Genomic DNA, 12,718 nt, shown 5'->3' with positions numbered 1-12,718 from the left:
AACCTGTTTGTCAGACTCACCGGGGAGGCTTTCTGATCAGCCTACGGGACGTCTTTCACTGCCTGCCACGCCTTGGAACGACCTCCCAATCATCCACAGGCGAGGGCTCAGCCCCACTGCGGGCAGCAACCGGGGCAACCACAGCGGCAGACCGATCTGGGGACAGACGAGACGAGGTTGACATCCCCGTGATACCCAAGTACGGCTCCCCACAGTGGTGGCCATTGGCAACAGCCTCAAGCTGCACGACCGAAGTCAGCGCCGCCTGCAGCTGTGAGCGAAGGGATGCCAACTCAGCCCTCATCCGAACACAGCAATCACAGTCCCTGTCCACTCTAATCGATGTTGAACAACAGTTATTGAAACACGAGTCCATGCCTAGATAATGCAAGGGAAGCACGCAAAGAATGTATGAACTAACCTGTACAAATGTCTAATGACTACGCTACAATCTGCCTGAATTTACTCGAAATTACACCTCATATACGAAACTCACACGCAATTTAAGTAAGAATCTACGAAGTAAACACAGAAAAGAAGCTATAGACGTATATTTCTGCGCTGTCGATGTGAACCAATTTGAAGCTCAGGCCACAGTGGTCTCTGAGAGCCTACTAGACAGACAAGTGCCACTGACATACCAAAACAAAACAAATGCCTAACGACTGCGCTACAATCTGCCTGAATTACACCTCCTATACGAAAATCACACGCAATGTAAGTAAGAATCTACGAAATAAACACAGGAAAGAAGCTATATACGTATCTTTCTGTATGATCCTGTAACGAAGCGCGCTGCTCTCCGTCGGATCTTCTGTATCTCTTCTATCAACCCTATCTGGTACGGATCCCACACTGGTGAGCAGCATTCAAGCAGTGGGCGAACAAGTGTACTGTAACCTACTTCCTTTGTTTTAGGATTGCATTTCCTTAGGATTCTTCCAATGAATCTCAGTCTGGTATCTGCTTTACTGACGATCAACTTTATATGATCATTCCATTTAAAATCACTCCTAATGCGTACTCCCAGATAATTTATGGAATTAACTGCTTCCAGTTGCTGACCTGCTATATTGTAGCTAAATGATATGGGATCTTTCTTTCTATGTATTCGCAGCACATTACACTTGTCTACATTGAGATTCAATTGCCATTCCCTGCACCATACGTCAATTCGCTGCAGATCCTCCTGCATTTCAGTACAATTTTCCATTGTTACAACCTCTCGATATACCACAGCATCATCCGCAAAAAGCCTCAGTGCACTTCCGATGTCATCCACAAGGTCATTTATGTATATTGTGAATAGCAACGGTCCTACGACACTCCCCTGCGGCACATCTGAAATCACTCTTACTTCGGAAGACTACTCTCCAGTGAGAATGACATGCTGCGTTCTGTTATCTATAAACTCTTCAATCCAGTCACACAATTGGTCTGATAGTCCATATGCTCTTACTTTGTTCATTAAACGACTGTGGGGAACTGTATCAAATGCCTTGCGGAAGTCAAGAAACACGGCATCTACCCGGGAACCCGTGTCTATGGCCCTCTGAGTCTCGTGGACGAATAGCGCGAGCTGGGTTTCACACGATCGTCTTTTTAGAAACCCATGCTGATTCCTACAGAGTAGATTTCTGGTTTCCAGAAAAGTTATTATACTCGAACATAATACGTGTTCCAATATTCTTCAACTGATCGACGTTAGAGATATAGGTCTATAGTTCTGCACATTTCTTCGACGTCCCTTTTTGAAAACGGGGATGACCTGTGCCCTTTTCCAATCCTTCGGAACGCTACGCTCTTCTGGGGACCTACGGTACACCGCTGCAAGAAGGGGGGCAAGTTCCTTCGCGTACTCTGTGTAAAATCGAACTGGTATCCCATCAGGTCCAGCGGCCTTTCCTCTTTTGCGAGAGTTTAATTGTTTCTCTATCCCTCTGTCGTCTATTTCGATATCTACAATTTTGTCATCTGTGCGACAATCTAGTGAAGGAACTACAGTGCAGTCTTCCTCTGTAAAAGAGCTTTGGAAAAAGACATTTAGTATTTCGGCCTTTAGTCTGTCATCCTCTGTTTCATTACCGTTTTGGTCACAGAGTGACATTTTGTTTTGATCCACCTACCGCTTTGACATAAGACGGAAATTTCTTAAACCGATAGCGAATCCAATGTCTTATCCATCGGTTCGTGTCATTCAGTAATAAACCCTAAGAAATCAATTTACTGTAGAGAGTTAATCAACTTTTAACTAGATTGCTAATTCACTAAAGGCGGCTGATAGCTGACACTTCTTGTTGAAAACAATGAAAGTAGCACTACCTGTCTCTGGACTGTCCAGGTTCAGGAATCTGCAGCCAAAGACAATCGCAGAATCGACAAAGCTTCTGGTTGTGACCCTCCAACCGGCTCCAAACCAGAGGACACCCAATCAAGGGTACAATATTGCAAATGTTAAGTCCAGTTTGCGCACAGTGAATAGGCCCAGCTTGCATCCAGTGAGTAGGCGTTCACCAGTTCTGCCAACTGTCTGTAAGAACTGAGGATGGCCTTAAAATTCAAGCAACAGGTGTCATTGATACTGACATGAGCTGAAATGCGAAGATGACAGCACCATGCACTCTCGATAGCAGCAGGCAGATACACTGGTAGATATAATGACAGCACATCGGTTGGCTTTCTTGCCTTAGATTTTGCTCCATAACCAACTTAAGATTGCAACTCTCGACAAATAAGGGTCCCCCTCCCCCTAGTGTCCACTCAGGTCCTACTGTAGAAGTGGACACATGTTCTTTTTTTTGTGTCATCAGTCTTCTGACTGGTTTGATGCAGCGCACCAGGAATTTCTCTCCCATGCGAGCCTTTTCATCTCAGAGTAGCACTCGCAACCTATGCCCTCACTTATTTGCTGGATATGTCCCAATCTCTGTCTCCCTCTACATTTTTACCCTCCACATCTCCCTGTAGTGCCATGGAAGTTATTCCCTGATGTCTTAACATATGTCGTATCATCCTGCACACCTTCTTTTTGTCAGTGTTTTCCATATATTCCTTTCCTCGCCGGTTCTGCGGAGATCCTCCTCATTCTTTACCTTGTTACATTGTCGTACATAAGGTGAATGGGAGGCGTCAGATGGACAGCCCTCATATTTGTTCTCTGTCTTGAGGAAAGTGGACCAGAGATAATCCAGAATACATCGTGACGAATGCAATAAAACCTTATCGGGTACTGTGGAAGGTGCCTCGGCAGCAGAGCTCGTGATCCGAGCATGTGATACTCGAAGGATACTATTTGGTTCTTCACTTGTTGCACAAACATTACACACCAATTCAGCTACCTGAAACGTATTGAACTCTTGACGAACCACGGCCAGCTCCTTCTACGTCTACATAAAGAGACTCCAAATCGCAGTGAAGTGCACGGTAGAGGGTACTTAGCAAGGTACCACATATTAGGGTTTCTTCCCGTTCCAATTGCATATGGAATAGTGTAAGAATGATTGATTCAGTGCGTCCTGTAATTGGTTTTAGCATCACAGTTCTTACGAGAGATATACGAATAGAGCTGAAGAATATTTCTAGATTCCTCCCTTAAAACGAGATCCCCTACATTTGTAAGTACCCTTTCACATGAACATGAATACTTGTGTGTATCTTCAACTGTTTACCAGTTAGTTTCTTAGCACTTCTGTGACGTTTTCGCGAGAGTCAAATAAATCTTTGACCGCTTGTGACGCCCTTTTTGGAATACGTTCAGTATCGACTGTTAGTCCTATTTGGTACAGGTTCCATAGACTTGAGCACTATTATAAGATGGGATGCACAAGTAACTTATAAGCAGTGTCCTTTCCAGACTGGCTACATTTTCCTAGACCCTGCCAACAAGCCAAAGTTTCCCACTTGTCATGCGTATTGCCTGTGATTGAGCTTATGCAATCATTTCATCCAGGTATTTGTATGAGTTTACTGGTTCCAGATGCGACTCTATCTCTCTCTCTTTCTCTCTCTCTGCTGTTTAAACAAGGCTGCACAAATGTCCAGTTAGAACTTGATAAGATTCAAATGTGATGCCAAGATTGCAACTTATATATATACTGCCTTGTCGCAGTAGTAACGCCGGTTACCGTCAGATCACCGAAATTAGGGGCTGTTGAGCTTTGCTAGCACTTGGATGGGTCACCGTCCGAGACTAAAGAGTGCTCTAGGAATCCGAGGTACACTCAGCCCTTGTGAGGCCAATTGAGGTGCTACTTGACTGAAAAGTTGCGGCACCGGTCACGAAAAATGATACGGGATGGGAGTGCGGTGTGTTGAGCATATGCCCCTCCGTATGCACAACCGATGATGTCTCAGGCCTGAGGATGGCTTGGCGGCCGGTCGGTTCTGTTGGGCATTCAAGGCTGTTCGGACGGTGCTTTTTTTGTTCACATAGTACTTCGTTATAGACAATTGCGGCAGCTGCAAAAATTCTGATGCTGCAAGTAATATTTTCTGCCCGCTCGTTAATATACGTAATGAACAACAAGGGTCCCAACAAACTTTGCTGGGGAACGAGTGAAGCTCCTTCTGCTGTAGAGAACTCTCCATCCAGATAAAAAGTTGCATCTTGCTACCCAGAAATCGTCAATTCAGTCACAAATTTCATTTGTATAAAGTACTACTATTAGTAATTGTAGGTGTAGTATCGAGACAAATGCTTTTCGGAATTCAAGAAACACAGCAACCCTCTGATTGCCTTGGTCCTTGGCTTTCAGGATGTCATACGCGAAAAGCGCAAGTTGGCTATCTATTAATACACTACTGACCATTAAAATTGCTACACCACGAAGATGACGTGCTACAGACGAGAAATTTAACCGACAGGAATAAGATGCTGTGATATGCAAATGATTAGCTTTTCACAGCATTCACACCTAACACTTGCTGACATGAGGAAAGTTTCCAACCGATTTCTCACACACAAACAGCAGTTGACCGGCGTTGCCTGGTGAAACGTTGTTGTGATGCCTCGTGTAAGGAGGAGAAATGCGTACTATCACGTTTCCCTCTTTGATAAAGGTCGGATTGTAGCCTATCGCGATTGTGGTTTATCGTATCACGACATTGCTGCTCGCGTTGGTCGAGATCCAATGACTGTTAGCAGAATATGGAGTCGGTGGGTTCAGGAGGGTAATACGGAACGCCGTGCTGGATCCCAACGGCCTCGTATCACTAGCAGTCGACATGACAGGCATCTTATCCGCATGGCTCTAACGGATCCCTGAGTCAACAGATGGGGACGTTTGCAAGACAACAACCATCTGCACGAACAGTTCGACGACGTTTGCAGCAGCATGGACTATCAGCTCGGAGACCAAGGCTGCGGTTACCCTTGACGCTGCATCACAGACAGGAGCGCCTGCGATGGTGCACTCAACGACTAACCTGGTTGCACGAATAGCAAAACGTCATTTTTTCGGATGAATCTAGGTTCTGTTTACGATGGTCGAATCCGGGTTTGGCGACATCGCGGTGAACGCACATTGGATGCGCGTATTCGTCATCGCCATACTGGCGTATCACCCGGCGTGAAGGTATGGGGTGCCATTGGTTACACGTCTCGGTCACCTCTTGTTCGCATTGACGGCACTTTGAACAGTGGACGTTACATTTTAGATGTGTTACGACCCGTGGCTTCACCCTTCATTCGATCCTTGCGAAACCCTACATTTTAGCAGGATAATGCACGACCGCATATTGCAGGTCCTGTACGGGCCTTTCTGGAAACAGAAAATGTTCGACTGCTGCCCTGGCCAGCGCATTCTCCAGATTTCTCACCACCTGAAAACGTCTGGTGAATGGTGGCCGAGCAACTGGCTCGTCACAATACGCCAGTGACTACTCTTGATGAAATGTGGTATTGTGTTGAAGCTGCACGGGCAGCTGTACCTTTACACGCCATGCAAGCTCAGTTTGATTCGATGCCCATGCGTATCAACGCCGTTATTACGTCCAGAGGTGGTTGTTGTGGGTACTGATTTCTCAGGATCTATGCATCCAAATTGCGTGAAAATGTAACCGTAAGTCAGTTCTAGTATAATATATTTGTCAAAGGAATACCCGTTTATCATCTGCATTCCTTCTCGGTGTAGCAATTGTAAAGGCCAGCAGTGTAGATGTTTTCGGAATCCATGTTTGGTGGCGTGGAAGAGGCAGTCCTTTTACAATGTTTTAGCTCAGAATATGTTCTAGGATTATAGAAGAGACGGACGTCAATGAGCATGGACGGTAGTAGGATATGCACACATCAAACACTCCGTCACGTTAAAACACAGAGGGGGTCATGGAGTGGGTAGGCAAGGTACGCACCTGAGGATGTTGAGCAGGTGGACGGGCAGGTAGCAGAGCGCGAACATGACGACGACGGCGACCAGCATCTTGGCCGCCTTGCGGCGCGACCGCAGCTGCACCTCGGTGGCCGCGTTGGCGCCCATGGCACTGCGCCGGCTGGCGAAGCTCGTCAGCGGCGGCGCTGTACACAGGCATCGCACCAAGTCAGAGGACGCCGCTGCTGTGAAACTAGCACACTCGACAGAGTACGAGGGGTATTCAACAAGTAAAGAGACACTTTTTTTCTGAAACAGGTTGGTTTAGTTCAGGATTCCAGTACATCATATTGCTCTCCACTCTTTTGTCTAAAAGACACTATTTTTCATCAGATTCTACGTTCCTTACGGCGCCTTACTGGGAGCGCTCATATTGTAAGTAGGCTGTTTAGGTTTTTATGTTGGTAACGCTACGTAGCACTCTATATTACAATTGCTGACTGCGCTGTGTGCAGTCTGTGGCTGGTTGGACTCGATGTTGGAAGTTATTCACGAGTGTTGTTGGGCAGTTGGATGTGAACAGCGTGTAGTGATGGGCTGTTGGATGTGAACAGAGTGTAGTGTTGGTCTGTTGGATGTGAACAGCGTGTAGTGTTGGGCAGTTGGACGTGAACAGCATGTAGTGTTGGTCTGTTAGATGTGAACGGCGTGTAGTGTTGGGCAGTTGGATCTTAATAGCGTGTAGTGTTGGTCACTTGGACGCAAACAACATGTCGTGTTGGTCTGTTGTGTGTGAACAGCGTGTAGTGTTGGGCAGTTGGATGTGAACAGCCCGTAGTGTTGGTCCGTTGGATGTGAACAGCGTGTAGTGTTGGTCTGTTGGATGTGAACAGCGTGTAGTGTTGGGCAGTTGGACGTGAACAGCATGTAGTGTTGGTCTGTTGTGTGTGAACTGTGTGTAGTGTCTGATGGATGTGAACAGCATGTAGTGTTGGTCAGTTGGACGTGAACAGCGTGTAGTGTTGGTCTGTTGCGTGTGAACAGCGTGTAGTATTGGGCAGTTGGATGTGAACAGCATGTAGTGTTGGTCTGTTAGATGTGAACGGCGTGTAGTGTTGGGCAGTTGGATCTTAATAGCGTGTAGTGTTGGTTACTTGGACGCAAACAACATGTCGTGTTGGTCTGTTGTGTGTGAACAGCGTGTAGTGTTGGGCAGTTGGATGTGAACAGCCCGTAGTGTTGGGCAGTTAAACAAGAACAGCATGTAGTCTTGTACTGTTGAATGTGAACTGTGTGTAGTGTTGGTCTGATGGATGAGAACAGCTGGTAGTGTTGGTCTGTTGGATGTGAACAGCGTGTAGTGTTGGTCTGTTGGATGTGAACAACGTGTAGAGTTGGGCAGTTGGATGTGAACAGCATGAAGTGTTGCTCTGTTGGATGTCAACAACATTTAGTGTCGGGCAGTTGGATCTGAACGGCGTGTAGTGTTGGGCAGTTGGACATGAACAGCATGTACCGTTGGTCTGTTGTGTGTGAACAGCATGTAGTGTTGGGCAGATGGATGTGAACAGCATGTAGTGTTGTTTGTTGGACATGAACAGCATGTAGTGTTGTTCTGTTGAATGTGAACTGTGTGTAGTGCCGGTGTGTTGGATGTGAACAGCTTGTAGTGTTGGTCTGTTGAGTGTGAACAGTGTGTAGTGTTGGTCTGTTGTGTGGGAACAGCGTGTAATGTTGGGCAATTGGATGTAAACAGTGTGTAGTGTTGGTCTGTTGGATGTGAAGGCGTCTAGTGTTGTGCAGTTTGATGAGAACAGAGTGAAGTGTTGATCTGTTGGATGTGAAAAGCGTGTAGTGTTGGTATGTTGGATGTGACCAGCATCTAGTGTTGGGCAGTTGGATCTGAGCAGCATGTAGTGTTGGTCTTTTGGAAGTGAACAGCGTGTAGTGTTGGCCTTTTGTGTGTGAACAGCATGTAGTGTTGGGCAGTTGGATGTGAACAGTTTGTAGTGTTGGGCAGTTGGGTGTGAACAGCGTGTAGTGTTGGGCAGTTGGGTGTGAACAGCGTGTAGTGTTGGTCTGTTGGATGAGAACATCGTATAGTGTTGGTCTGTTGGATGAGAACATCGTATAGTTTTGGCCTGTTGTATGTGAACAGCGTGTAGTGTTGATTTGTTGGATGTGAACGGCGTGTAGTGTTGGCCTGTTGTACGTGAACAGCGTATAGTATTGGGCAGTTGGATGTAAACTAATGCAGCGCCGGTCTGTTGGATGTGAACAGGGTGTAGTGTTGGGCAGTTGGATGTGATCAGCGTGTATTGTTGGTCTGTTGGATGTGAACAGCGTGTAGTGTTGGTCTGTTAGATGTGAACAGCGTGTAGTGTTGGTCTGTTGGATGTGAACAGCGTGTAGTGTTGGGAAGATGGGTGTGAACAGCGTGTAGTGTTGGTCTGTTGGATGAGAACATCGTATAGTGTTGGTCTGTTGGATGAGAACATCGTATAGTTTTGGGCTGTTGTATGTGAACAGCGTGCAGTGTTGTTTTGTTGTATGTGAACGGCGTGTAGTGTTGGCCTGTTGGACGTGAACAGCGTCTAGTATTGGGCAGTTGGATGTGAACTCCATGCAGCGCCGGTCTGTTGGATGTGTACAGGGTGTAGTGTTGGGCAGTTGGATGTGATCAGCGTGTAGTGTTGGTCTGTTGGGTGTGAACAGCGTGTAGTGTTGTTCTGTTGGATGTGAACAGCGTGTAGTTTTGAGAAGATGGGAGTGAACAGCGTGTAGTGTTGAACTGTTGGATGAGAACAGCGTGTAGTGTTGGACTGTTGGATGAGAACATCGTATAGTGTTGGTCTGTTGGATGAGAACATCGTATAGTTTTGGGCTGTTGTATGTGAACAGCGTGTAGTGTTGGGCAGGTGGATGTGAACAGCGTGTAGTGTTGGGCAATTGGATGTGAACAGCGTCTAGTGTTCGGCAGTTGGATGTAATCAGCGTGTAGTGTTGGGCAGTTGGATGTGGACAGCATGTAGTGTCGGTCACTTGGAAGTCAACAGCGTGTAGTGTTGGGCAGTTGGATGTGAACAGCCTGTAGTATTGTTCTGTGGGATGTGAACAGCGTGTAGTGTCGGTCTGTTGGATCTGAACAGCGTGTAGTGTTGTCCTTTTGGATGTGAACTGTGTGTATGGTTGGTCTGTTGGATGTGAACAGCATGTAGTGTTGGTCTGTTGGATGTGAACAGCATGTAGTGTTGGTCTATTGGATGTGAACAGCATGCAGTGTTGGTCTGTTGGATGTGAACAGCGTGTAGTGCTGGTCTGTTGGATGTGAACAGCGAGTAGTGTTGTGCAGTTGGTTCCGAACAGCATGTGGTGTTGGTCATTTGGACGTGAACAGCATGTGGTGTTGGTCTGTTGTGTGTGAACAGCGTGTAGTGTTTGAGCACTTGGATATGAACAGCGTGAAGTGTTGGTCTGTTGGATGTGAACAGCGTGTAGTGTTGGTCTGTTAGATGTGAGCAGCGTGTAGTGTTGGGCAGTTGCATGTAAACAGCATGTAGTGTTGGTCTGTTGAATGTGAACAGCATGTAGTGTTGGTCTGTTGGATGTGAACAGCATGTAGTGTTGGTCTGTTCGATGTGAACAGCGTGTATTGTTGAGCAGTTGGATGTGAACAGTGTGTAGTGTTGGGCAAATGGATGTGTACAGCGTGGAGTGTTGGTCTGTTGGATGTGAACAGCATATAGTGTTGGTCTGTTGTATGCGAACAGCGTGTAGTGTTGGTCTGTTGGATGTGAACTGCGTGTAGTGTTGGGCAGTGGGAGGTGAACAGCGTGTAGCAGTGGTCTGTTGGACCTGAACAGCTTCTAGTGTTGGTCTGTTGGAGGTGAACAGCGTGTAGTGTGGGGTAGTTGGATGTGAACAGCATGTAGTGTTAGTCGCTTGGATGTCAACAGCGTGTAGTGTTGGGCAGTTGAGTGTGAACAACATGCAGTGTTTGTCTGTTGGATGTGAGCAGCATGTACAGTTGGTTCTTTTGGATGTGATCAGCGTGTAGTGACGGTCTGTTGGATGTGAACAGCGTTGGACCTGAACAGCTTGTAGTGTTTGTCTGTGGGAGGCGAACAGCGTGTAGTGTTGTTCTGTTGGATGTGAACAGTGTGCAGTGTTGGTCTTTTGGATATGAACAGCTTGTAGTGATGGGCAGTTGGATGTGAACAGCGTGTGGTGTTGGTCTGTTTGATGTGAACAGCACGTAGTATTGGGCAGTTAGACATGAACAGTGTTAATTGCTGGTCTGTTGGAAGTGAACGGCGTCTAGTTTTGGGCAGCGCGATGTGAACAGTGTGTAGTGTTGGGCTGTTAAACGTGAACAGTGTGTAATGTTGGTCTGTTAGATGTGAACTGCGTGTAGTGTTGGTCTGTTGGATGTTAACAGCGTGTAGTGTTGGTTTGTTGGATGTGAGCCGGCCGTAGTGGATGTGCGGTGAAAGGCGCTGCAGTCTGGAGCCGCAAGACCGCTACGGTGGCAAGTTCGAATACTGCCTCGGGAAAGGATGTTTTGTGATGTCCTTAGGTTCATTAGGTTTAAGTAGTTCTACGTTCTAGGGGACTAATGACCTAAGCAGTTGAGTCCCATAGTGGTCAGAGCCTTTTGAACCGTTTTTTTGTTGGATGTGAACAGCGTGTAGTGTTGTTCTGTTGGATGTGAACAGCGTGTAGTGTTGGTCTGTAGGATGTGAACAGCATGTCTGTTGGTTCTTTTGGATGTGAACAGCTTGTAGTGTTGGTCTGTTGCATGTGAACAGCGTGTAGTGTTGGGCAGTTGGATGTGAACAGTGTGTAGTGTTGGTATGTTGGATGTGAACAGCGTGTAGTGTTGGTCTGTTGGATGTGAACAGCGTGCAGTGTTGGTGTGTATGCGGTGAACATTGTGTAGTTTTGTGCAGTTGGATGTGAACTGCATGTGGTGTTGGTCAGTTGGACATGAACTGCATGTAGTTTTGGTCTGTTGTGTGTGAACTGTGTGTGGTGTTGGGCAGTTGGATGCGAACAGCGTGTAGTGTTGGGCAGTTGGGCAAGAACAGGATGTAGTGTTGTACTGTCGATTGTGAACTGTGTGTAGTGTCTGATGGATGTGAACAGCTGGTAGTGTTGGTCTGTTGGATGTGAACAGCGTCTAGTGTTGGGCTGTTTGATGTGAACAGCGTGTAGTGTTGGTCTGCTTGATGTGAACAGCATGTAGTGTTGGGCAGTTGGATGTGAATGGCATGTAGTGTTTGTCTGTTGGATGTGAACAGCGTGTAGTGTTGGGCAGTTGGATGTGAACAGCGTGTAGTGTGGTCTGTTGGATGTGAACAGCGTATAGTGTTGGGTAGTTGGATGTGAACACCATATAGTGTCGGTTGGTTGGATATCAAAAGCGTGTAGTGTTGTGCAGCTGGATGTGAACTGTGTCTAGCGATGGTATGTTGGATGTGAACAGCGTGATGTGTTGGTCTGTTGGATGTGAATAGCGTGAAGAGTTGGTCTGTTGGATGTGAACATCGTGTAGTGTTTTTCTTTTGGGTGTGAACAGCATGTAGTTTTGGGCAGTTGGATGTGAACAGCGTGTAGTGTTGGTCTGTTGGATTTGTACAGCGTGTAGTGTTGGTCTGTTTGATGTAAAGAGCATGTGGTGTTGGGCAGTTGGATGTGAACAGCTTGTAGTGTTGGTATGTTGGATCTGAACAGCTTGTAGTGTTGATTTGTTGGATGTGAACAGCGCGTAGTGTTCGTCTGTTGGATGTGAACAGCGTGTAGTGTTGGCCTGTTGGATGCGAACAGCGTCTAGTGTTGGGCAGTTGGATGTGAACAGCATTTGGAGTTGGTCTGTTGGATGTCAACAGCATCTAGTGTTGGGCATTTGGGTGTGAACAGCATGTAGTAATGGTCTGTTCGATGTGAACAGCGTATAGTGTTGGGTAGTTGGATGAGAATGCTGGATGTGAACAGCATGTAGTGTTGGTCTGTTAGATGTTCAAAGCCTGTAGTGTTCGTCTGTGATGTGAACAGCGTGTAGTGTTGGTCTGTTGGTTGGGAACAGCGTGTAGTGTTCGGCATTTGGATGTGAACAGCGTCTAGTGTTCGGCAGTTGGATGTGAACAGCGTCTAGTGTTCGGCAGTTGGATGTGAACAGCGTGTAGTGTTGGGCAGTTAGATTTGAACAGTGTGTAGTGTTGGTCTGTTGGATGTGAGCAGCATGCAGTGTTGGTCTGTTGAATGTGAACAGCGTGTAGTGTTGGGCAGTCGGATGAGGACAGCGTGTAGTGTTGGTCTGTTGGAAGAGAAAGCTTGTAGTGTTGGTCTGTTGGATGTAAACAGCGTGTAGTGTTGGTCTGTTGGATGTGAGCAGCTTGTAGTGTTGGTCTGTT

General features: G+C 46.7%; 1 protein-coding gene across 1 annotated transcript in view; it reads right to left on the bottom strand.

Annotated features, from left to right (window-relative positions):
- LOC126417089 (orexin receptor type 2-like) overlaps positions 1–12,718 on the bottom strand; it is a gene marked incomplete at its 5' end in the record, with an annotated part of 145,116 nt that overhangs the window by 73,887 nt on the left and 58,511 nt on the right. The window contains one exon of the mRNA XM_050084983.1: positions 6,349–6,486. Within this exon, the coding sequence (XP_049940940.1) occupies positions 6,349–6,486 (138 nt within the window). The remainder of the gene's footprint in view (positions 1–6,348; positions 6,487–12,718) is intronic.

Source organism: Schistocerca serialis, chromosome 8 (genome assembly GCF_023864345.2).
Source record: "Schistocerca serialis cubense isolate TAMUIC-IGC-003099 chromosome 8, iqSchSeri2.2, whole genome shotgun sequence".
Lineage (NCBI taxonomy): Eukaryota > Metazoa > Arthropoda > Insecta > Orthoptera > Acrididae > Schistocerca > Schistocerca serialis.
Note: the sequence above shows the minus strand (reverse complement) of the source record. Positions and strands in the feature narration are given on the sequence as shown.